This window comes from Mangifera indica, chromosome 1, assembly GCF_011075055.1.
Source record: "Mangifera indica cultivar Alphonso chromosome 1, CATAS_Mindica_2.1, whole genome shotgun sequence".
Classification (NCBI taxonomy): domain Eukaryota; kingdom Viridiplantae; phylum Streptophyta; class Magnoliopsida; order Sapindales; family Anacardiaceae; genus Mangifera; species Mangifera indica.
In genome coordinates, this window is record NC_058137.1 from 11227386 (window position 1) to 11253193 (window position 25808).

The 25808-nt window shown below is 33.2% G+C and overlaps 2 protein-coding genes across 2 annotated transcripts; both read right to left on the bottom strand.

The window, feature by feature from the left end:
- Positions 1-13267: 13267 nt before the first annotated feature.
- LOC123211369 lies at positions 13268-16523 on the bottom strand. Its single transcript, XM_044630059.1, has 3 exons — positions 16042-16523; positions 14253-14333; positions 13268-13760 (listed from the first exon to the last, which is right to left on the bottom strand). The coding sequence occupies exons 1-3, from the start codon at positions 16198-16200 to the stop codon at positions 13389-13391; spliced, it is 612 nt and encodes a 203-aa protein (XP_044485994.1). The 5' UTR covers positions 16201-16523; the 3' UTR covers positions 13268-13388.
- A 5774-nt stretch (positions 16524-22297) lies between these two features.
- On the bottom strand, positions 22298-25538 carry LOC123210507. Its single transcript, XM_044628906.1, has 3 exons — positions 25049-25538; positions 23283-23363; positions 22298-22789 (listed from the first exon to the last, which is right to left on the bottom strand). Exons 1-3 carry the CDS (start codon positions 25205-25207, stop codon positions 22418-22420), a joined length of 612 nt encoding a protein of 203 aa, XP_044484841.1. The 5' UTR covers positions 25208-25538; the 3' UTR covers positions 22298-22417.
- Between the last annotated feature and the right edge of the window lie 270 nt (positions 25539-25808).

The window sequence follows — 25808 nt, forward strand, 5'->3', positions numbered from 1 at the left end:
GTTTTGTTTTTCTGAATTTCACCATTTCAGGATATATTGATTCGTATTTTCAAGATCTCCGAACGATTTTTCTATTATCGTCACTTTAAGGTATTTCAAAGTATAGAATTCGAATTTCAGTTTCATTTTTTCGAATTTCACCATTTCAAGATATATCGATTCGTATTTTCAAGATCACCGAACGATTTTTCGATTATCGTCATTTTAAGGTATTTCAACGTTTAAAATTTGAATTTCACCATTTCAGGATATATTGATTCGTATTTTCAAGATCTCTGAACGATTTTTCTATTATCGTCACTTTAAGGTATTTCAATATATAAAATTCGAATTTCAGTTCCGCTTTTTTGAATTTCACCATTTCAGGATATATCGACTCGTATTTTCAAGATCTCTGAACGATTTTTTGATTATCGTCACTTTAAGGTATTTCAAAGTATATAATTCGAATTTCAGTTTCGTTTTTCTGAATTTCACCATTTCAAGATATATCGATTTGTATTTTTAAGATCTCCGAATGATTTTTCGATTATCGTCACTTTAAGGTATTTCAACGTATAGAATTCGAATTTCAGTTTCATTTTTTTGAATTTTACTATTTCAGGATATATCGACTCGTATTTTCAAGATTTTCGAACGATTTTTTTATTATCGTCACTTTAAGGTATTTCAAAGTATAGAATTCAAATTTCAGTTTCATTTTTTTCGATTTTCATCCTTTCAAGATATCTTGATTCATATTATGTTATTTTCGATCGATTTTTTGATTGTTAACATTCTAGGGTATTTGAATGTATAGAACTCGAATTTCAGTTCTTATTTGTTAAGTTTTGTCATTTTCTTTTTGATTATTTGGTATTTTTCATCTTTTTATGTTTTTTCCACAAATACATTTGTTTACATATTTATTTTTATGAATGTCTAACAAATTTTTAAAATTGTTACAGGATATTTATCGCAAAAGAAGACGGGTTCACAACGAGCTGCGAATCCCCGACGAGTCCAGACACTTTCGGACAGATGCGATATGTCGTGCACAACGTACTGTATTATCTCAGATTACTTCTACATTGACCCTGGATCAGCTACGACTATTTGAGAGGACATGTTTCGGGTATCTCTTTCGTTTACCTGAAATCAAATTCTCTGGGATATTGGTTCATGCATTTCTACTCCGACAGCTACATCGACCCTCTGTCAGAGACTAGTTTTAGTTTAGGGTTAGTGGGGTTGATGTGAGATTTAGCCCGTTTGAGTTTGCGCTAGTGACAAGTCTTTCATTTAGTCGACAGACTGATGTTTCTTCATATATGTCTCGCTCCTCCGGACATAGGATCAGGGTTACTTACTTTCGAGGTTTTTCAACGGTGCAGTATCATGACATAAAGCGTGTTTTCTTGTCGAGGTCATGGGGGGATGATGATATTGACGCTGTCAAGATGGCATTATTGTATGTTCTTCATATGGTTTTGTTGGGGAATGATCGACGAAAGAAGGTGTCCACAGATTATTTATAGTTAGTTGATCATCTGGACGGGTTTAATTCCTACCCTTAGGGCGTTGCTGTGTGGCAGATGACATACGATTCTATGTCACAAGCGAGTGAGAGAGTGTGTTCCAGACGGATACCTGAAATTCGTAAATATGACTTTTACAGATTTCCTTTCGCATTTCAGGTAAGTTTTATAATATTATATATATAATATATTAATTTACAAAAAATATAAATTGATTTATTTAAATCGTAAATGATTATATTGCAGTATTGGATATATGAGACGTTGGAGACCTTGCACGACTGGGTTGATCTTATTGATATCTATACATCTCCACGGATGTTTAGGTGGCGTACGAGGGACGTTCCTAGTTGGGCTCATATAGGCATTATTTTCACTTGTGGCCCGATATGTACTTATTAATTAATAAGTTGATTAATTCATTTAATGTTGTAATTATTTTAACTTACATCTCTTCATCGTTAGGATGATGTCACATTCCCGCTTCGTCCGTCCCCGATGGAGAAGGGGTTATCATGGTATGTTGACATCCGTGAGTACACCAGTTTAGGGGATGTTGATTCATCTTCATCATCTTCGATTCCTCTCGCCACTGGAGACGGGGCTTCTCCTATCTCAGGACATTCAGATATACCTGTGGAGACCTCCGAGACATATGAGGAGCCTCTATGTCCCCCTGGGGTTCAGAGCCCACTGCCCACTGACCATCCTGGAGTGGAAGATCGTACTACCCATCACGTCACCGATGAATGTCCCCCATCTATACAATCTACGACGTTGACATTAGATGTTATATTGGTACACTAGGGTGCTACGATTTTACGTGAGATATCGAGTTTTCGTGACGATATCTCATCCCAGATGACTCGATTACGTGATGATGTAGGTCGATTACATGATCGTATGACTTCTTTGGAGGACATCATCACGCGCATATGTCCAGCACCCGTCACTCAGGTTGTAAACCCACTTCTAATTTATTACTTATAAAAAATGTACGGAGTCTTATTATTCTAACAACTATAATTACATTTGTACAGGAGATAAACGATGTTATTGGGACGACCTCCCCCATTGATACTGCAATACCATCCCATCAGTCACATGAGGTACATATGTAATTTCAAATTTATATTTAATGCCCTAATGTTGTTATTATATTACAATATCGTTATATATAAAATGTCACTGAATAGATTTAATATTACTATTATCTTAGGGTAGTCGACAGGATGGGGCACCGGTTGACCCTTCGGTGACTTCACCCATCCGACCTGAGGTATGTCACTTATCAATAGAACTTAATTTTTAATATTGTTTTGTTATCGATTAATTCATTTTATATATTTGTATAGGGTCTTTGCCATGAAGGCCAACCGATCGGATCGCCTATCGCTTTAGATCCTCCACTGGAGGTATGAAAATTATTATTCATATTATATTTTATATGAAAAATCATTTACCATTTTTTCCTTTTGATGCATATAGGGAATCGACATTGATATATCATCGATCGAGAGTTATCTCCGAATACCTTCCCCGGAAGTCCAGGTTATGGGGATTTAAGAAATATCATTGATCAATATATATATAATATATTATATTATATTTTTTTTAATGATGTTTTGTCTCTTTTTCAGGACGAGCGACTATGGTTATTTGCTGATATCCCTAGCTCGACCAAAAAGCTTGTGGATATTAGTTCACAAGAGGAGGACGTCCAGGAGGATGTTTCTGAGACCGTCCACATTGAGGTTTGTCAATTATAATTAATAAATAAATATAATTGACAAATATATGCCACTAAGATGTTTTTATATATAATTATGCAGTCTGTCGAGGAAGCACGTGCTATGGACTTGACCGTGATTCAGGATTCTCCAGTTAAACCTCATCCCACATACATAGAGAAGGTAATATAAATCGAATAATGTGTATGATTTTGTAGAATGAAATAATGAATTAATAGTTTTTTGTATCATGCAGTTGGTTCGTACAGCACATGATCGGATCGTTCGGAAGGGTCCGCTGGTTCGCACCCCGCATACAAATCCACTCAGAGGGAGGGCGAAACAACAACTTACGACGATTCCATCCTCTGCGTCAGAGCGTGAGGAATCTTTCCTCACATGGTATACCAGAGCTGCGGCTTCTGACACACATGATGTCTACTTCATAGGATCGAAGTCGAAGGATAGCTTTTGGAGGCTTGTTGTAGAGTTACGCGAGTAGTTGACCGATGATGTGAGTTGTCAATACTATATAATTTGGTAAAAAGTTTTTTATACCATTTTAGCATATGGGTTCTTTTTTGGCTTTATTACGTTGGCACTAGGACGAGCACCGTGCGACTATTTCCCAGCGTTGGACGACTGCCCACACATTCTTCGGAGGTCATATTGAGATGGCTTGGAAGAGTTGGCAAACCACACCGATTGACGAGTTTGAGTTTTCGGGGCTCTTCACGAGGATGGTTGAGGCAGCATATACCCCGGGATTGTTGTACAAACCATGGGAGATGGTCGATCAGGTATAGTATATATATATTTCTATTACATTGAATTGGTTGACGACAACGATAATTAACTAAAATTTGTCACTATTTATAGGTTTACATCCCTATAAACTTCAACAACTCACATTGGGTCATCGGAGTTATAGATTTCCGTGAGTGGTCGATTACGGTATACGATTCGGAGGTATCATATTTGGGGAATATGGGGTCTCTTGAGCAGCGTATGTGACCGTATTTGACATTCATTCTCACGTTATTAGACGCGACAAGTTTTTGGATAGCTTCTGGGAGGACTCCACGACGTGATTCCCTTGCTTTGTATCGAGCGACGAATGTCCCTCAGTAGGGATTGGGCTTCGGTGACTGTGGCGTGTTTATGTTACGTTTTTTTTAGTGTTTGCCGTTGTCACGGAGCTACGATTTTCCCCAAGAGTCGTCTACCTCTATGCATCGACGTTTAGCATCGCAGTTGTATTTTTACTGTATCGAGTAGCTCACGGATGTATATTTAGTTACCTCGTTGTTTGTTTATCGTTCTTCATATGTTCGTATGTATATATTTATTGTATGTGCGTATGTGTACGATGTACTTCATCTATCATTATATATAGATATGTATTTGATTTCATTCTATATGTGATTTGAGTGATGTATCGTAAAATGGTAAAATTTGAATTCTAAAAGTTGAAATACCCTAGAATGACAATAATAAAAAAATTCTTCAGAAATCTGAAAAATACGAGTCGATATATTATAAAACGGTGAATTTCAAAAAAACAGAACTGAAATTCGAATTCTAAAAGTTGAAATACCCTAGAATGGTAACAATAAAAAAATTCTTCAAAAATCTGAAAAATACGAATCGATCTATCGTAAAACGGTGAATTTCAAAAAAACAGAACTGAAATTCGAATTCTAAAAGTTGAAATACCCTAGAATGGCAATAATAGAAAAATTCTTCGAAAATCTGAAAAATACGAGTCGATTTATCATAAAACAGTGAATTTCAAAAAAACAGAATTGAAATTTGAATTCTAAAAGTTGAAATACACTAGAATGGTAATAATCGAAAAATTCTTCGAAAATCTGAAAAATACGAGTCGATATATCATAAAACGGTGAAATTCGAAAAACTGAAATTCGAATTCTAAAAGTTGAAATACCTTAGAATGACAACAATCAAAAAATTCTTCAAAAATCTGAAAAATACGAGTTGATCTATCGTAAAACGGTGAAATTCGAAAAAACAGAACTGAAATTCGAATTCTAAAAGTTGGAAAACCCTAGAATGGCAACAATCGAAAAATTATTCAGAAATCTAAAAAATACGAGTTGATATCTCGTAAAACGGTGAAATTCGAAAAAACGGAATTGAAATTCGAATTCTAAAAGTTGAAAAACCCTAGAATGACAACAATCGAAAAATTCTTCAGAAATCTGAAAAATACGAGTCGATATATCAAAATGCTCCCCAAATTTTAATAACATTTCGTTTGACCTCTCAATTATCTATTACTAAAATTTCATTGAGAAATTTATAATGCTCTTATAATGTTTAATATTATAATACCTCCCTAATTTTAATAAAATTTCATTTAACCCCTTCTAGTGAGTGAGGAGGTTTATATAAAGGCCAAATGACTATTTCCAACCCAAGGTTTAGCGTTTTCTCAAATGTCCCCCCTTTAATTATAGAAACACCAAACACCCACCCATGACCGGTTAGATTTAACAGAACCCTAACGCCTAAAAATTTAATCTCATTTTCCCCCCTAAAAGTTTAAAAACTAACATTTTTTTCCCTAAGCTAAGTTTGAAAAGATTGCATTTTCCCCCCTAGGGTTTATTTCCAAACCCTTCTCCGTCGCTTTCTCCGACGCCATCACCAGCCGTCCTCCCCTCCCAACGGTTTCTCTTCCACCGACAACCCCTCTCAACTCGACCTCAACGTATCCGATGCAGAGAAAAGCCGTCTGGGAAGAGAAATCGTCTTCCCAGATAAAGACGACTCATCTTCCCAGAGGACGACGAGTCGTCTCGTCGTCTTGTCTTCATCTAGGAAGACATCATCTTCCCAGACGACGACGACGACGACTAGGAAGACGAAGAACTTCGTCCGACGAAGTTCTTCGTCTTCCACAGCTTCTCCGACTCCGATTGGAAGTCCAAATGGGAGGAAAGAGATCTCCGGAAGGTGAGGATGCTTCGGGAGGGAGAGACCGTCGGCAATGGAGCCGGAGACTGTCGGCAATGCTTCGGGAGGGTGAAACTGTGATTTTTTAAAACTTAGGCTGGGGGAATTTTAGTTTTTAAAGTTTAGGGGGCAAAACATATTCTATTTTAGTTTATTTTTAATATTCTAGAGAAAATGACGATTTTACCCTTATCACCGTTAGGGTTTTGTTAAATCTAACCGGCCATGGGTAGGTGTTTGGTGTTTCCATAGTTAAAGGGGGGACATTTGAGAAAACGCTAAACCTTGGGTGGGAAATAGTCGTTTGGCCTTATATAAATGAAGAGAAAGGTAATTTTGGCATTTTAGAAAAAGTCATGGGCATTTTTGCTTAAGAATAGTGAATTTGGGCATTTTTGCTTGAAAAGAGTGACTTTGGGCATTTTTGCTTAGTGGGAGGGTATTTTGGCCATTTTTGATAATTTTCCTTTTCAAAATATTACATGAAACCTAGGCTAATGTCGTGAAAACTGTAGGTTAAGAGGAAATTGACTTTTTTTAAACTGTAAGGGTTCTAAGAGATTAGAAAATTGCTGAGGGGTAAAAGAAAAATATTCAACTTGTTCCTAGTAGAAATTTTCTAAGGGGGTAAATTGATATTTTTCATATCTAGGGTTTTTCGAGTATAGTTTTCGAATTTCATAATATGTAGTTTTCAAATTTGATATTCGGTTTTTCATTTTTGTGCTTTTTTACGCATATTTTACAATGTAATGACAAAATTTCTAATCGATATTTCGGTTTTTTTGTTTTTAGAGTATTTCAATGTTTAGTTTTCGAATTTCAGTTTCCTTTTTTTGGTTTTCACAGTTTTAAGATATATCGATTCGTATTTTTTAAATTTCTAAGCGATTTTCCGATTGTTGACATTCTAGAGTATGTCAACGTATAGAATTCCAATTTCAATTCCGTTTTTTCAAATTTCGTCATTTTAAGATATATTGACTCGTATTTTTTAGATTTTCAAGCGATTCCTTAATTATTGACATTCTAGGGTATTTCGACGTATAGAATTCAAATTTTAATTTTGTTTTTTCGAATTTTATCATTTTAGGATATATTGACTCATATTTTCGAACGATTTCTAGATTGTTGATATTTTAGGGCATTTCAATGCTTAAAATTCGAATTTTAGTTCCGTTTTTTCGATTTTCATCATTTTAGGATATATCGATTCGTATTTTTCAGATTTCTGAGCAATTTCTTGATTGTTGACATTATAGGGCATTTCAACGCATAAAATTCGAATTTCAGTTTCGTTTTTTCGATTTTTACTATTTTAGGATAGATGAACTCATATTTTTCAAATTTTCGAAGGATTTTTTAATTGTTGATATTCTAAGGGATTTCAACATATAGAATTCGAATTCCAGTTTCACTTTTTTTTATTTTCACCATTTTTGAATATATCGACTTGTATTTTTCATATTTTTGAGTGAGTTTTTGATTGTTGACATTTTAGGGTATTTCAATTTATAGAATTCCAATTTCAATTCTATTTTCTAGATTTTTCTTCTTTTTGAAAAATATCGACTCGTATTTTCTAGATTTTAGAGTCATTTTTTTATTGTTAGCATTCTAAGGTATTTTGACATATAGAATTTGAATTTCATTTTCGTTTTTTCAATGTTTGCAATTTTAGGATGTATTAATTCATATTCTTCAGATTTCTAAGTGATTTTTGGATTATTGATATTCTAGAGTATTTCAGCATACAAAATTCAAATTTTAGTTTCGTTTTTCAATTTTCTGTCATTTCTAAGAAGTATCAACCTGTACTTTTCATATTTTCGAATCATTTTTTGATTGTTAACATTCTGAGGTATTTAAATGTATAGATTTCAAATTTCATTTTTGTTTTGATTGTTTTTTCATTTTTTATCTTTCTATGTTTTTTTTATTTGTTATTTCCACATTTTATATATATATGTTTTTTATGAAATTTTTACCAATTTTCAAAATTTTTTGCAGGATACTCCTCATAAAAGGAAACATGTCGAAGATGAGCTACGAATCCTCGATGAATCAAGACATTTTTAGGCAGAGGTTATATGTCGTGTACAGCGCACCGCCATGTCCAAGATTCGGTCAACACTAACTCGAATTAGCTTCAACTATTTGAGATGACATGTTTTGGGCATCTCCTTCGTCTACCCGATATCAAATTTTCTAGAGTGTTAGTGCATGTATTTCTCTTGCGTCAGCTTTATCAGCCCTTTGTCAAAGATGAGTTATGGTTTAGGGTTAACGGGGTTAACGTGAGATTCAACTCGTTCGAGTTTTCCTTGATGACAGGGCTATCATTTAATTGACTCACTACACTTTTCTCGTATATTCTCCGCTCATCCAAACATAGGATCAGAGATACCTACTTTTGGGGTTGTCCAAAGGTGCAATGTCACGACATCAAACATGTTTTTTTGGCTAGGCTATGGGGGGATGAAGATATTGAGGCTGTCAAGATGACCTTACTATATTGCCTATATATAGTGTTGTTAGGGAATGATCGACAAAAGAAAGTATTTGTCAAATACTTATAATTGGTTTATCATCTGGATGGGTTTAATTTCTACCCTTAGGGCATTACAGTGTGGCAGATGATGTACGAGTCGATGTCACAAGAGTCTGTTCTAGACGGATGTCTAAAATGCATAAATATGACCTCTATAGATTTCCTTTTGCATTTCAGGTAAGTTTATATTTATTGATTATATATATTAATCGACAAAAATATGAATTGATTTATTTTAAGCATTAATGACTATATTGCAGTATTGGATATAGAAGATGTTGGACACCCTATATGATTGGGTTGATATGATTGATATCTATATGTTTCCATGGATGTTTAGGTCGTGTACTCAGGATGTTCCTACTTGGAGTCATATAGGCACTAATTTCACCAATGATCAGGTATGTAATCGTTAATCATTGAGTTAATTGATTCATTGAATATTGCAATTATGTTGAATTATATATCGTAATGGATAGGATGATGTCACATTCCTACTTCGTCTGTCACCAATTGAGAATGCTAGACCATGGTATGCGAACATTTGTGAGTACACTAGTGTGCCAGATCCGCATTCTTCCTCATTATCTTTGATGCCTCCCTCGACAAAAGATAAGGTTTCTCCAGTCATGCCACCTTTAGATATACCGGTTGGTACTTCTGGGACACTTGAGGAACCTATTCAACCCCCCGTTATAGAGCAGCCTTCATGTACCCCTATAGTTTAAACCCCAGAGGTCAAGACCGCAGACCTTTCTGAGGTTGAGGACCGTACTACCCATCCTATCACACAGGAGTGTCCCCTGTCTATATCACTCACTTGGTCCATAATAGATGTTATATTGGCATACTAGGACACTATGATTTTACGTGAGATTTTCTATTTTCATGAGGAGGTGTCTTCACAGATGACTCGATTACTCGATGACATGTCTTCTCAAATGACTCGATTAAAGGATCATCTAACTCATTTGGAGGAAATTGTCACGCGTACATGTCCAGCTCTAGTCGATCAGGTTATAAAGTCACATATCATTTATTTCTTATAAAAATTGTATTTCGTTGTTACTCTAACATCTATATTAACTTTGTAGAAGGTAAGCACAATGGTGTCGAGATAACCTCCCTCATTGAAAGGTCAATACCATCTCATCACCTACATGAGGTTTGAATTTAATTTCTTAGAAATATTTAATGTTAAATGTTGTTATTATATTTTTATTACGTTTTATATGAAATGTCATTGATCAAGTTATTATTACTATTACCCTAGGGTAGTCTGTACAAAGGGATATCGATTGGCCTTTCTGTTACATCACCTCTCTAATTTGGGGTATGTCATTTATCGTTGTCACTCTATTTTTTAATTAATTGTCATTGATTAATTCCTTTTATATATTCATATAGGGTCCTACTCATGAAGGTGTTTCAGTCGGACCTCCGGTTACTTTAGATTCCCCACCTGAGATATGAAAATTATTATAGTTATTATATTTTATATGAAATATTATTTATCATTTTGTTTTTTTCACTCGTACAGTGTACTAGCCCCGAGGTATTATCGATCGAGAGTTCTCCTCGTATACCTTTCCAGATCGTAGAGGTAGTGTATTTTTTAATGAAATGTCATTGATCAATTTGTCTTTCCAATTATTATGTTTATTTAAAAATGTTTTGTCTCTTTTTTAGGATAAGTGGTTGTGGTTACTTACTAATATCCCCAGCTCCAGCAAATGGGCAATAGATATTAGTTTATAGGGGGAAGACTTATAAGAGGATGTTTTCAATGTAAACTAGGATAAGGTATATCTATTATAATTAGTATATAAATACCCACATACTAATCACTGATAATTTCAAAATTATCATTTTGTAGTCCGTCGAAGGGGTGCGCATGGTTGACTTGACTATGATAGAGGATTCTCTAGTCAAACCTCCTCCGGCATACATGGATAAGATAACATTAATCGATTAATTTGTAATTGTTACTTAAGATAAAATAATGATTTAACAGTTGTATGTACTTGCAGTTGGTTCGTACTGTACACGGTTGGGTCATACGAAAGGATCCGCTCGTTTGCACCCCGTATATAAATCCAATCAAAGCGAGGGCGAAATGACAACTCCAGACCATTCCATCCTTTGTTGTAGAGCGTGAGGAATCTTTCCTCACATGGTACACTGGAGTTGCAACATTTGATGAGCATAAAGTTTACTTCATTGGAGCGAAGTCGAAATATAGTTTCTGACAGATTGTGGTAGGGTTGCGCGAGTGGCTAACCGACGATTTAAGTTATGTGAACTATATAAATTGGTTAAAAGTTTTATATATTTGTCAATAACTAACACAATCAAGTTTTTTATACCATTTTAGCATGTCGATTCTTTCTTGGCTATGTTATATCGACACCAGGATGATCACTATGTAATTGTTTCACAACGTTGGACGACTGCCCACACGTTCTTTGTAAGACATATCGAGATGACATTTGCCAACTGGTAGACCACACTGACAGGGCAGTAAAACATTCTTTCCTAAATTTCAAATCAGTAAAACATTCTTTCCTAAGTTTCATATGAAAAGTACAACTAAAGTTCATTACCCACTCTTCATCTAACCCTTTTTAAAAAAGAACTAACACTTTTACACATTCATGCCCTTCAAGAAAATTTGCTAGTTCTTGATATTCGGGTTTGTTGGCATGTATGTTTTTTTTCTCTGGACAATTCTTTTTAAAATGGCCTTCTTTATGACAACCAATAAGTTTTCTTTGATCTTAACTTAGATCTAACAAATTTCTTATTCCTTTGGTTATTTCTCTTTTCCGTTCTAACTCTAACTTGAAAACCCTCATTAATGGATTTCTTTTCAAATTTTATTATTAAATCTTTAGACCTTAAAGCACCCAAAACCTCATCCAACGATAAAGATTCTTTATCATATTTTATAACAGTTTTAACATCCTTAAAGATTCAAGTAAAGAATTCAAAATTATTATAGTTTGATTTTGGTCTGATTTTTTTTTAATCAATTCTATTCATATCAATAATAATTTTATGAAAATCATCAAGGTTATCATCTAAAAACTTAGCAAAATCCATTTTAAACCCAAACAACTATTCTTTCAAGTAAATCATACACAAGGATTCTAATTTTAACCAAACTTTCGCAACAGTAAATAAGCAAACAATAAGTTGTTTCCATTACCTCAGCTTTCTCAAGATTAGTCATACCTTCAAGGAAATCAAATTGTTTTCCCAAAAACCTTGCATATTTCTGATGCACTAGGACTGCATGCATCTTCTTTCTCCACATGTTGAAGTCACACTTGCCATCAAACCTCTTAATATCGATTCTGGTCTGACCCATAATTGTTCATTGACAATTTTCTTTCAATCTTTTAACAAGAAACGAGATTAACAATAATAGAAAGCATATACAAACAACGATTTGTACAATAACACTAAAGATCAACCAAGATTCAACAAAATATTCAAAATAAAGAACCATATTGGCTCTAATACCATTTGTTAATTTTAGATTAGGGTTTTTTATGAATATTTTAGCCAAAAATAAAAATAGCAATAAACAAGATTAGCAAGAACATATGCAAGGACATCAACAAATTAGCAAGAAAAAGAGCATCGAAAATAATTGGTTCAAGTTTCGATTTGAAACCCTACATCCAAGGCAGAGACGAGGCTATAATCAAATCCATTATTAAGCATAAGCAAGTACAACTTATAGACCTTCTGTGAAACCACACATGACAATAGCCTATTGTGAAACCAAGCTCCAATACAAGCCTTCCACTAGACTCAAAACACTCATTTGATCGGAAAAAACCAGAGGATTTCTCTCTGGCCTGACTAAAGCACAAAACACAACACTCTTACACAAAGAATAGAGAAACGAAAGAGAAAAGGCAAAAATGCACCACCACTTACCCTAACTCTCTAAAGAAACATTTTATACTTAGGTTAAAAACCCAAAAATAGACTATACTGTCCTTCAGACGCTAAAAGACCACATAGCGCATACAAAATTAAACAATAACCAAACTACCCTCTGATAACTTTTAAGCCATCCTTTACAAATTTGAATATAAAATAACCATACATAGCGCATACAAAATTAAATAATAACCAAACTACCCTCTGATAACTTTTAAGCCATACTTTTCAAATTTGAATATAAAATAACCATATGAATATCACGCGGAAATAATTTTTTTAATTTGAACGTTTTTGTGTAAATTCTGTAATGACCATACTTAAATATCTTTACATTTCATCCATGGAATATCTTTTCAATTCAATAATATTTAGAAATGGTCCTCATAAAATTTAACTAAGCAAGTTCTTACAAGTAAATTACGGCATCACACATAATAATATGCTATTAACTCACTAAATAGTTGTACGAACGGGAACTTTTCCTCTGTTGTTGCCACAAGCTCATCAGACCCACTCTAAGGAAAATGCAGTCATTCATGGAGAGGGGTGATATAGCTAATATATTAAATGGAAATTGTACTACATTTGTAGTGAATTTTCAAAGTTTCTAATCATCACACAACAAGAAAAAACATGTAAGAAAGCACATAAATTTCAGTAAGGGAATTGGTGGCCTGGACTATCTGCATGCATGTCCATGGATTCAAAACTGGGAGAACTGGGATGTAAACTGTTAGTGTCTCTATTCCGAGAACCATTTCCAGATGACATTTGGTAGCCCCCTTGTGACAACTGGTACTGTTGAAGGCTGTGGCCAACAGGGCTTGAGAGAGCATTCGAGAAAACTGAGTTCTTCACTTGATGATCTGGTTGTCCACAACGGATGCCAGGCCCTGCTGCTGATGGCATCCATGGAATAGAAGCCATCGGAATCCCTAAATTATGTAATCCACTTTGGGGATGTTCATGTCGAATAGGCAACCTGGGAGACACAGGAGGCTCCTCTGCTCCATATTCGAGCTCATTCTACAAAAACATCAGAAAACCATTTCAGAGGTAAATCTATTTCACCAAGTGAATCAAATTCTTCTATTTGTCTTTGAAGATCTGGATGATCACACAAGAAATCTGAAATCATATCAATGAAAATTAATAAAACCTAACAAAAGACAATCTCAGGTATTTCTAAAAATTATAAAGCCAAACACAATACCTCATCTCTTTTTGAGACACTACTACAAGATTATGGACATCAATCAATGAAATGAATACAGAATATATTAAGGACCGACTACCCTTTTAGATAAAATTTATGTCCTAAATACCTTGCAAATGATTCCATAACCATGTACAATTTAATTAGTACCAGCATGAAACATGCATCTGAAATGAAAATCTCCTCCCTAAATGCCTATAAAATATTGTCTTAGGACACATATTAAGACAACAATATTATCGATGTATCAGGACAGCAAAAGCATGTGACAAAATCACTAAATGAGGATTAATTAAAGAAACCTGCAAATAAGCAACAATATCTATGGTTGTAACTTGTGATCCTTCTTCTTGCTGCCTCAAAATCCTTTGATAAAGTTTCTCCTGAAATAACAGGAGTAATGCGTAAGTATAAATCACATCAATAAAATAAGTAAACTGGTGGCATCCACCAAAACAGAAAATGGCAATTAAGAGTATAAAAGTCATTATAGCCAACACCAACATGTCAAATGAAAGAGAAACAGTTCATGAGAATCATCAAAGTGGGAAATACAATAACAGACTGGAGCCTGCGGTTATGCTTTCTTTCATTTGGAAATACATCAGTAAATAACTTAATTCATGAGAAAGATATGTTGATATAGCAACATTGAGAAGAAACTTATTCATACAGAAAACTAAGGTGAACAAGAGCATGGAAAGGCATCAAAGTAATAAGATGCTAAATTGCACCATCAATGTGGAAGCTAAGAAATCATTTCTTTATAAGTTATTGAATTCATTAAAAAAATCAACATCCAATATGCCTCATCCACAAGGAAAGTAAAATATACTTTTGTAAGTACCTAAGAAAGTGACCAATCAGAGAGTAAAGAATACATGTACAAGTAAAAAAAGATACGAAATTTCCAAGCCAAGGAAAAGGTGCAAAACTTCATAGTTAATTTTAAGCAAAAAGCTGCTTGGTTAAAGTGAAAAAAGGTCAGAAAAAAAATGCAAAACCAAAAAAAGAAAAGGATTAGCCAATTTCAACAAGATAAAAAATTTCATAATTTCATTTACAGAGCGAATTTCAATATGCATCTTCCCCTCTCTCTTTATGCATGCAGAAACAAGAACAAGGCGAAGCTTCACGAATGTGATAACTTCTTTGCTATTTCAAACGTGGGAGAGAAAGTTGCAAGCAACCACTAAGTTGAACACACTAGAATTTGTTCTATCACTACTTAAACAAACCGATTAAAATTATTAACTGAACATGACAAACATTGACCCTTTACAACGGTTACATCATTCTGCATCTCTTTGCCCTTTTTTATTGCAGGAAAATGTTCATGAATTTGAGCAATATAACAAACAATCAAAAGAACCACAAATCACTAAATTAAGCTAAGCCTAAATAGTTATGAGTTGCAAAACTTCACATCAAAATCTTGGAAGTAGACATACTTTTAAGACCAAAGGTCCCTTTTTTAAGTACCAAATAAATCTTTGGCACTGCAAGGAATGAGACATACTTTTACAGAATTGCTCAAAAAAAAACATGAAATTGAGAGATGACTCCAAAAAAATTATGCTTCCAGGCAAGTGCACAGAAGGTAATACTTTTTGTTCACCGACAAGAATCATGAAAGTTTTACGCAAAAAAATATAAAAAAATAAAAATAAAAACCTTGGCACAGCTTAGCCTTTACAACTTCCAAGCTTTTTTAGAACAAATTCAAAATCATAAAACATTAACTTTTCTCATATTGTCTCTTCCATTATCTCACCAACGAAGCAGATACCAGTTCATCAACCAGATAATGAACACAAATAGTTAACACAGAATGGCCAAAAACATACAAAATATTGACTTTTCTCTTCCATTTTCTTACCAACCAAATAGACACGAGCTCATCAACCAGATAATTAGCACAGCTAATGAACCAGCATCAAATAAAAGGACTGAAACGTACAAATTCCCAACCTTCTCACAAAATCAAATAACAATTAAAGCAAAAAAAAAAAAAAATTGATATAAAAACACATCAAATCAAAAAAGAAAAATTTGAAAAATAAAACTTCTAGATGAGAAATGAAAGCACACCAGCGCGTGTCGTTCTCCGCCTTGAAAGCTGAGGCGCTGGTGGTTCATCGCCTGTGAGTAGAGCTGCGAAAGCGAGTTGGCGGCGCTGCAGAAGGTGGTATACATGGCACGGTCAACTTCATCAAGGCGCGTGACGTCTGATTTCCGCTTCTTCGCCATGAAAAAACCCCCCGGAAGAAACGCAAGCCCCACAGAAAAATCAAACCCTCTTTACTATTTTACCTTGTAACTGCCCAAGTAGTTTAAAATTTCTCTCGTCGTTATTCTTTTTTGTTGTGCAAGTTTCGTTCGTTTGGCGTTGTGAATTGCGTGGGGGCGTGAAAGAGAGAAACCGACGAGGCCTTTGCGTTTGCGTGTGTTTTTTTATTTTTTATTTTTTTTCGTTGTTGCACGAACTTAATTACGAAATGGCTAAAGGGAAAGTTTTGGTGGGGTGGAGACTGGAGAAAGGAAGCGAGAGAGAATAGAAGAAAGACACAGACGGAGCAGAAAAGGGCGATGGTTGTTTCTGCTTGTGTTTGTGGATATTCTGCCACGTGCATTGACACGTGGATTACTGTATTATTATTATTGCATCCCACTGCCATCTCATCACTTTTTCGATTCCCAATTCTTCAATCAAAGCCAAAAGAGTCGTTCCCACCCAAATTTTAGTCTATTTACGAAGTTTCGCCACGAGACTTCAAAAATTTAAACACTAATTTACTTTTAAATTTTTAATTAAATATAAAAGTAAAACCATTATTTTACTTATAAATTCTAAAACTTTAAAATTTAATATCATTTTTTCTCATTTATTTGAAAAAATAATAATTTTTTTAAGATTAAATTTTAAAAAGTTGTCATCCTCTCTTTGGGATTTAAAAAACTAATATAATAAATGGACGATATCTGAATAATGAAAGGACAACGTCTTTTGATTCGATAAAAAGAGTGTCATTTGAAAATCCAAGGAAAAGAAGACATTTGGGTGAAGAAGTGTCGTTTAGATATGGATTATGAAACATCTTTTAGATTTGAACTATAAAATGTGGTTCTTTGTCAACTCTTCTAAACTACAAAGCATCGTCTTTTGTCTATGTTTCTGGATGACGAAGCATACTCTAGACGATGAACCAATTCAAGGCTAACAATTTGATGATGAGGATCAATCAACAACTGAATTCCTTAGAGTCACTGAAAATAAAACCTAAAAATGAGGGGTGAAACAAAGGATCAAAATGTTTGGGGGTAGTTGTAAAAGGAAAATTTTGAAAAGTATACAACTTAAAGTTAAGTGAAAAATAAATTTTTCAAAACTTAATCTTAAAAAAAATTATTAATTTTTTAAATTAGTATAAGAAAATAATATAAACATTAAGATTTTTAAAATTTACTAATAAAATAACGATTTTATCTTTTACAATTAATAAATTTGATTGAATTTAATAACTAAATCTCAAAATTACTTTTAAGTAAATCTTGGGTGGAAAAAACTCTTTTGGCCTTCAATCAATTGTTTATAAATATTTAGCCGCAATTGTCTTTGGACATATTTTAAATTTTATCATGGGTATATATTTATAATGCTAATAATATAAATGTTGAGTTAATGCAGTGAAAGATGCGATAATGATTAATAGCGTGTCAAGTTCATGGCATATACTTTAATCTTCTTTCCTCTATCCTAGAATTTGTTTGAATCAAAGTTTTCAAGATAAATCTATTGTTGAGACATGAGAGAATAACTATTTCTCCCCACTCATTTTTTCCCTCAATGAAAGTTCATATTTTTCTATTTTTCAAGAGGATATCAAAGTCATCTTTTCATTAAAATTATTTTGAAAAAATAAAAAGATTTAATTTTATTCCTCTTTCTTCCCTTTTTTTCTTTCTTCCTCTTCTCGTTCAATTAAAAGATTTCAAAAATTTTGAGTATCACTACCTTCATTGCCCTGTCGTTATCTTTCCCCTTCCTCAAGATGCCAAGTAGCATTTTGTGGAGCTCTACTTTCGAACCACTCCCCCAACTTTTTTTGCCATTTGCATTGTTCATGGGCATGAACCTTTGTCGTCCACAATCTGTAAATTGTGTGTGCATGGTTTAAAAAACATTCATTTTATCGATTTTAAGGTATTTTATCTTATATCTTCATTTATAATAATTTATTAATAAAAGAAATAATTCATTTGTTCATATGCGTAAACTATTTTTTTTATTTGTATTAATATAAAGTATGTACATGAGCGGTTTAGATGACTCATTTAGTATATAAACTGAATCATCGAATTATTTCCTACAAACATGATATAAGTTGAGCAATAATATTGCATAATAGGTATACTGAACGTCTTTATTAAATATTATGAGATGATGTTGTGTAGATGATGATGATAGTTATGTCATTAAGACATTAGTATGAATTAACAATTAAATAACTAATTTTCAAGCGTAAGTAATAATGATAACTCATATAGTCATTAAATTATAATTAATGACTTATTGTAGATTGTATTAGTGTATGAAGTAATCATTTAACCTGAGATGTCATGATCAGATCTGATAGGATGTGCACAATTCATATAGTGTGTAAATATAGGGCTAACCATATTCCATATGAAATGTCATATTGTTATGCATTGTTTGAATACAAAGATGAATGATGATCAAAATAAGATTTGTTAACTCAAAAAATGTTGGCTTCAGGATATTCGTTGATTCGATCCTGATATAAGCTTTGGAACAAAAGTCGATAAATATTGAAAACCAAAATCTTTGGTCAAAGTATAATATAATTCATACAAAGGATGTTCGTGATAACGTGTTCCAAATACATCAATCGATGATTTGTACAAAATCAAAATTATGACTTTGACAAACTATGAGTCCAAAATCAACCAGGATTGAACAACAGAAAGGTCTTAACTATATGGAATTACAATAGGGGATATTAGGTTCAATGGAATATTTTTTTATCGTAGTTTAGGAGTTATGACACATTGGTAAATGTTTATCATAGTCATAGAGTTTTTGGATATACTTTTAGATTATCCAAAAAAGGACTCACAACGAAGTCATGGTAAATCTGAAAGGTCACACCAATAAACCAAATTTTTGAAAGCGAGAATTAATTATCTGGGATTTGCTAGCATCTTCAGTAGGATAATTAAAATTAATATCATATAAAGTATTATATGGGTTAAAAGTAACATTTTAAAAGTTAAAATATTAGTGAGGTGGAATTAGAGTGGCTAAAGTATATAATTGATATATGTGCATAGTCATATTTTAAATTAAAATTTTAAAGGGACCAATTAACAATTTTATAATTGTTAACTAGCCATCAATATATAAGTATGCATTTAGTTTTTTTTAGAGGAACCAAGTTCATTCTAACTAATTCACTCTCTCATGTAACCAAAAATCCTCTCCCCTTTCTCTAGCTAAGTCTTAGCCAAGGAGGAAGAAATGTCTAATGGTGCAATCCTTTGGAGATTCTTTCAAGTGAGAGACTTCTTTCATCATCCTACATCAAGAAACAAAGCAAAGGAGTAGGTATAAACTCTCATCCTTCTCATGTGGTTCTCCTTCTTGCTTTGATTCTTACCTTTATGCACATGCATGTCCATTTTGCTTCATTCTTCTTCCCCTTTTCTTATATAAATGGCTAGTCATTTCAAAGTCAAACCGATGGTAGATTCCATGGTGTTTGCGAGTGGCTGCTTAATCTCATTTAAGGTAAAATCTATGCTTGGTTTTTTTTTTTTTTTAATTTCTTATTAGATGTGGTTTCTATGGTGCATTTGGATGACTTCTTCTTGGGAAAAAGTGGGAGTTGAGCGACAGTGGGGTTAAAAGTTGTTTGGAATTACATTACTTTGATGTGATTATGATTGAAGCTGCATTGAAATGGTTTAATTTTAATTGTAATTACATCATCTTGTTAATATTCTAATCAAATTTTACAATCCCAATATCATTTTGTTAGAATTCAACTTGATTAGTTCATGAATGGCATTCGCCCATAGGTGAACTATTTAAAATTTATATATTAATAATTATTAACCTAAAATTTATATAAACTAATGGGGAAATGCATTTAATAAATTGCTTGGGCAAAATATTATTTAGTTTTAATAACCATTTAAAAAAATAATAAGGGCATTTTCATCTTTTTAATACATTTATTATAATTTTTAACGAAATTCACTAAGAGAAGTATGACAAAATATAGGAAAATACCATTTTTAAAGTTCAATGGAGGAAGTTATTATTAAAGAAAAAAAGGGGAAATAATCTTTCTCCTTGTATGGTTATCTTATAAATGATGTGGTTGTCTTTTTGTTTGTAAACCGTTTTATAGTAACAAAACTATAAGTTTATATTTTTAAAGTTCATATTTTCTTTAAAATTATAATGATTTATTTGAACGACAACCCTAAACTTAGAATATTTGATTGGGTATATCAATTTCTTGGAACGAGTGTTTCTTGCATATATTTTATGGTTTTTGTATTTTTCATACATTCACATTTTAGTGATAAAATATGTCATGACTTAAATTTTGTGAGTCTATTAACACAACCATTTTACTTGTTGAGGAGTGAATAATGAAGAAATAAAGGAAACTTTTTTTTTTTTATATTTAAATATATTGAAAAAAAATTTTATATCGAAGCCATGCACAACATAATTGTAGTTATTTAACAAAAAATAATTAAATATAATCATTATCCCATAAATTAAAATTTTAACATTTCTTTGTTTAGAATTTAAAAAAAATTAAAACTCCATGAAGCTCCTAAGATCATTATGGAGCCTGATTTTTTTTTGTAGTAGTTTTAACATTCCTAAAGGATTCAAGTAAAGAATTCAAATTTGTTATAGTCTGATTTTGATCTGATTTTTTTTTAATTCAATTCTATTCATATCAATAATAATTTTATGAAAATCATCAAGGTAATCATCTAAAAACTTAGCAAAATCCATTTTAAACCCAAACAACTATTCTTTCAAGTAAATCATACACAAGGATTCTAATTTTAACCAAACTTTCGCAACAGTATCAACATCATCAATTTTACGCAAGACATTATTAGATAAATGCAAAATAAGCAAATGATAAGCTGTTTCCATTACCTCAGCTTTCTCAAGATTAGTCATTCCTTCAAGGAAATCAAATTGTTTTCCCAAAGCCCCTAGGTATTTCTAATGCACTAGGACTGCATGCATCTTCTTTCTCCACATGTTGAAGTCACACTTGCCATCAAAGCTCTTAATATCAATTTTGGTATGACCCATAATTGTTCACTAACAATTTTCTTTCAATCTTTTAACGAGAAACGAGATTAACAATAATAGAAAGCATATACAAACAACGATTTGTACAATAACACTAAAGATCAACCAAGATTCAACAAAATATTCAAAATAAAGAACCATATTGGCTCTGATACCATTTGTTAATTTCATAGTAGGTTTTTTTATGAATATTTTAGCCAAGAATAAAAATAGCAATAAACAAGATTAGCAAGAACATATGCAAGGACATTAACAGATTAGCAAGAAAAAGAACACTGAAAATAATTGGTTCAAGGCAGAGATGAGGCTATAATCAAATCCATTATTAAGCATAAACAAGTACAACTTATAGACCTTCTGTGAAACCACACATGACTACAGCCTGTCGTGAAACCAAACTCCAATACAAGCCTTCCACTAGACTCAAACCGCTCATTTGACTGGAGAAAACCAGAGGATTTCTCTCTGGCTTGACTAAAGCACAAAACACAACACTTTTATACAAAGAATAGAGAAACAAAAGAGAAAAGGCAAAAATGCACCACCACTTACCCTAACTCTCTAAATAAACATTTTATACTTGGGTTAAAAAACCAATAAAAGACTATACTGTCCTTCAGACGCTAAAAGACCACATAGCGCATACAAAATTAAACAATAACCAAACTACCCTCTGATAACTTTTAAGTCATACTTTACAAGTTTTAATATAAAATAACCATATGAATATCACGCGTAAATAATTTTTTTAATTTGAACGTAAATATCTTTACATTGAATCCATAGAATATCTTTTCAATTCAATAATATTTAGACATGGTCCTCATAAAATTTAACTAAGCAAGTTCTTACAAGTAAATTACGGCATCACACATAATAATATGCTATTAACTTATTAAATAGTTGTACGAACAGGAACTTTTCCTCTGTTGTTGCCACAAGCTCATCAGACCCACTCTAAGGAAAATGCAGTCATTCATGGAGAGGGGTGATATAGCTAATATATTAAATGGAAATTGTACTACATTTGTAGTGAATTTTCAAAGTTTCTAATCATCACACAACAAGAAAATACATGAAGAAAGCACATAAATTTCAGTAAGGGAATTGGTGGCCCGGACTATCTGCATGCATGTCCATGGATTCAAAACTGGGAGAACTGGGATGTAAACTGTTAGCGTCTCTATTCCAAGAACCATTTCCAGATGAAATTTGGTAGCCTCCTTGTGACAACTGGTACTGTTGAAGGCTGTGGCCAACAGGGCTTGAGAGAGCATTCGAGAAAACTGAGTTCTTCACTTGATGATCTGGTTGTCCACAACGGACACCAGGCCCTGCCGCTGATGGCATCCATGGAATAGAAGCCATCGGAATCCCTAAATTATGTAATCCACTTTGGGGATGTTCATGTCGAATAGGTAACCTGGGAGACACAGGAGGCTCCTCTGCTCCATATTCGAGCTCATTCTACAAAAACATCAGAAAACCATTTCAGAGGTAAATCTATTTCACCAAGTGAATCAAATTCTTCTATTTGTCTTTGAAGATCTGGATAATCACACAAGAAATCTGAAATCATATCAATGAAAATTAATAAAACCTAACAAAAGACAATCTCAGGTATTTCTAAAAATTATAAAGCCAAACACAATACCTCATCTCTTTTTGAGACACTACTACAAGAAATATGGACATCAATCAATGCAATGAATACAGAATATATTAAGGACCGACTACCCTTTTAGATAAAATTTATGTCCTAAATACCTTGCAAATGATTCCATAACCATGTACAATTTAATTAGTACCAGAATGAAACATGCATCTGAAATGAAAATCTCCTCCCTAAATGCCTATAAAATATTGTCTTAGGACACATATTAAGACAACAATATTATCAATGTATCAGGACAGCAAAAGCATGTGACAAAATCACTAAATGAGGATTAATTAAAGAAACCTGCAAATAAGCAACAATATCTATGGTTGTTACTTGTGATCCTTCTTCTTGCTGCCTCAAAATCCATTGATAAAGTTTCTCCTGAAATAACAGGAGTAATGCGTAAGTAATAAAATAAGTAAACAGGTGGCATCCACCAAAACAGAAAATGGCAATTAAAAGTATAAAAGTAATTATAGCCAACACCAACATGTCAAATGAAGGAGAAACAGTTCGTGAGAATCATCAAAGTGGGAAATACAATAACAGACTGGAGCCTGCGGTTATGCTTTCTTTCATTTGGAAATACATCAGTAAATAACTCAATTCATGAGAAAGATATGTTGATATAACAACATTGAGAAGGAACTTATTCATACAGAAAACTAAGGTGAACAAGAGCATGGAAAGGCATCAAAGTAATAAGATGCTAAATTGCACCATCAATGTGGAAGCTAAGAAATCATTTCTTTATAAGTTATTGAATTCATTAAAAAAATCAACATCCAATATGCCTCATCCACAAGGAAAGTAAAATATACTTTTGTAAGTACCTAAGAAAATGACCAATCAAAGAGTAAAGAATACATATACAAGTAAAAAAAGATATGAAATTTCCAAGCCAAGGAAAAGGTGCAAAACTTCATAGTTAATTTTAAGCAAAAAGCTGCTTGGTTAAAGTGAAAAAAGGTCAGAAAAAAAATGCAAAACCTTAAAAAGAAAAGGATTAGCCAATTTCAACAAGATAAAAAATTTCATAATTTCATTTACAGAGCGAATTTCAATATGCATCTTCTCCTCTCTCTTTATGCATGCAGAAACAAGAACAAGGCGAAGCTTAACGAATGTGATAACTTCTTTGCTATTTCAAACGTGGGAGAGAAAGTTGCAAGCAACCACTAAGTTGAACACCCTAGAATTTGTTCTATCACTACTTAAACAAACCAATTAAAATTATTAACTGAACATGACAAACTTTAACTCTTTACAACGGTTACATCATTCTGCATCTCTTTGCACTTTTTTATTGCAGGAAAATGTTCATGAATTTGAGCAATATAACAAACAATCAAAAGAACCACAAATCACTAAATTAAGCCTAAATAGTTATGAGTTGCAAAACTTCACATCAAAATCTTGGAAGTAGACATACTTTTAAAACCAAAGGCCCTTTTTTAAGTACCAAATAAATCTCTGGCACTGCAAGGAATGAGACATACTTTTACAGAATTGCTCAAAAAACATGAAATTGAGAGATGACTTCAAAAAAATTATGCTTCCAGGCAAGTGCACAGAAAGTAATACTTTTTGTTCACCGACAAGAATCATGAAAGTTTTACGCCCAAAAATATAAAAAAATAAAAATAAAAACCTTGGCACAGCTTAACCTTTAACAACTTCCAAGCTTTTTTAGAACAAATTCAAAATCATAAAACATTAACTTTTCTCATATTGTCTCTTCCATTATCTCACCAACGAAGCAGATACCAGTTCATCAACCAGATAATGAACACAAATAGTTAACACAGAATGGCCAAAAACATACAAAATATTGACTTTTCTCTTCCATTTTCTTACCAACCAAATAGACACGAGCTCATCAATCAGATAATTAACACAGCTAATGAACCAGCATCAAATAAAAGGACTGAAACGTACAAATTCCCAACCTTCTCAAAAAATCAAAAAACAATTAAAGCAAAAAAAAAGAATTGATATAAAAACACATCAAATCAAAAAAGAAAAATTTGAAAAATAAAACTTTTAGATGAGAAATGAAAGCACACCAGCGCGTGGCGTTCTCCGCCTTGAAAGCTGAGGCGCTGGTGGTTCATCGCCTGTGAGTAGAGCTGCGAAAGCGAGTTGGCGGCGCTGCAGAAGGTGGTATACATGGCACGGTCAACTTCATCAAGGCGCGTGACGTCTGATTTCCGCTTCTTCGCCATGAAAAAACCCCCCGGAAGAAACGCAAGCCCCACAGAAAAATCAAACCCTCTTCACTATTTTACCTTGTAACTGCCCAAGTAGTTTAAAATTTCTCTCGTCGTTATTCTTTTTTGTTGTGCAAGTTTCGTTCGTTTGGCGTTGTGAATTGCGTGGGGGCGTGAAAGAGAGAAACCGACGAGGCCTTTGCGTTTGCGTGTGTTTTTTTATTTTTTATTTTTTTTCGTTGTTGCACGAACTTAATTACGAAATGGCTAAAGGGAAAGTTTTGGTGGGGTGGAGACTGGAGAAAGGAAGCGAGAGAGAATAGAAGAAAGACAGAGACGGAGTAGAAAAGGGCAATGGTTGTTTCTGCTTGTGTTTGTGGATATTCTGCCACGTGCATTGACACGTGGATTACTGTATTATTATTATTGCATCCCACTGCCATCTCATCACTTTTTCGATTCCCAATTCTTCAATCAAAGCCAAAAGAGTCGTTCCCACCCAAATTTTAGTCTATTCACGAAGTTTCACCACGAGACTTCAAAAATTTAAACACCAATTTACTTTTAAATTTTTAGTTAAATATAAAAGTAAAACCATTATTTTACTTATAAACTC

Bases quoted from the DNA above. Each gene is read 5' to 3' on its own strand.
- LOC123211369 (XM_044630059.1), bottom strand. From the start codon at position 16,200: ATGGCGAAGAAGCGGAAATCAGACGTCACGCGCCTTGATGAAGTTGAC. The intron at 14,334-16,041 runs GTGTGCTTTCAT...CTGTTATTTCAG, and splicing joins GCGGAGAACGACACGCGCTG to GAGAAACTTTATCAAAGGAT. The intron at 13,761-14,252 runs GTTTCTTTAATT...ATGTTTTTGTAG, and splicing joins ATATTGTTGCTTATTTGCAG to AATGAGCTCGAATATGGAGC.
- LOC123210507 (XM_044628906.1), bottom strand. From the start codon at position 25,207: ATGGCGAAGAAGCGGAAATCAGACGTCACGCGCCTTGATGAAGTTGAC. The intron at 23,364-25,048 runs GTGTGCTTTCAT...CTGTTATTTCAG, and splicing joins GCGGAGAACGCCACGCGCTG to GAGAAACTTTATCAATGGAT. The intron at 22,790-23,282 runs GTTTCTTTAATT...ATGTTTTTGTAG, and splicing joins ATATTGTTGCTTATTTGCAG to AATGAGCTCGAATATGGAGC.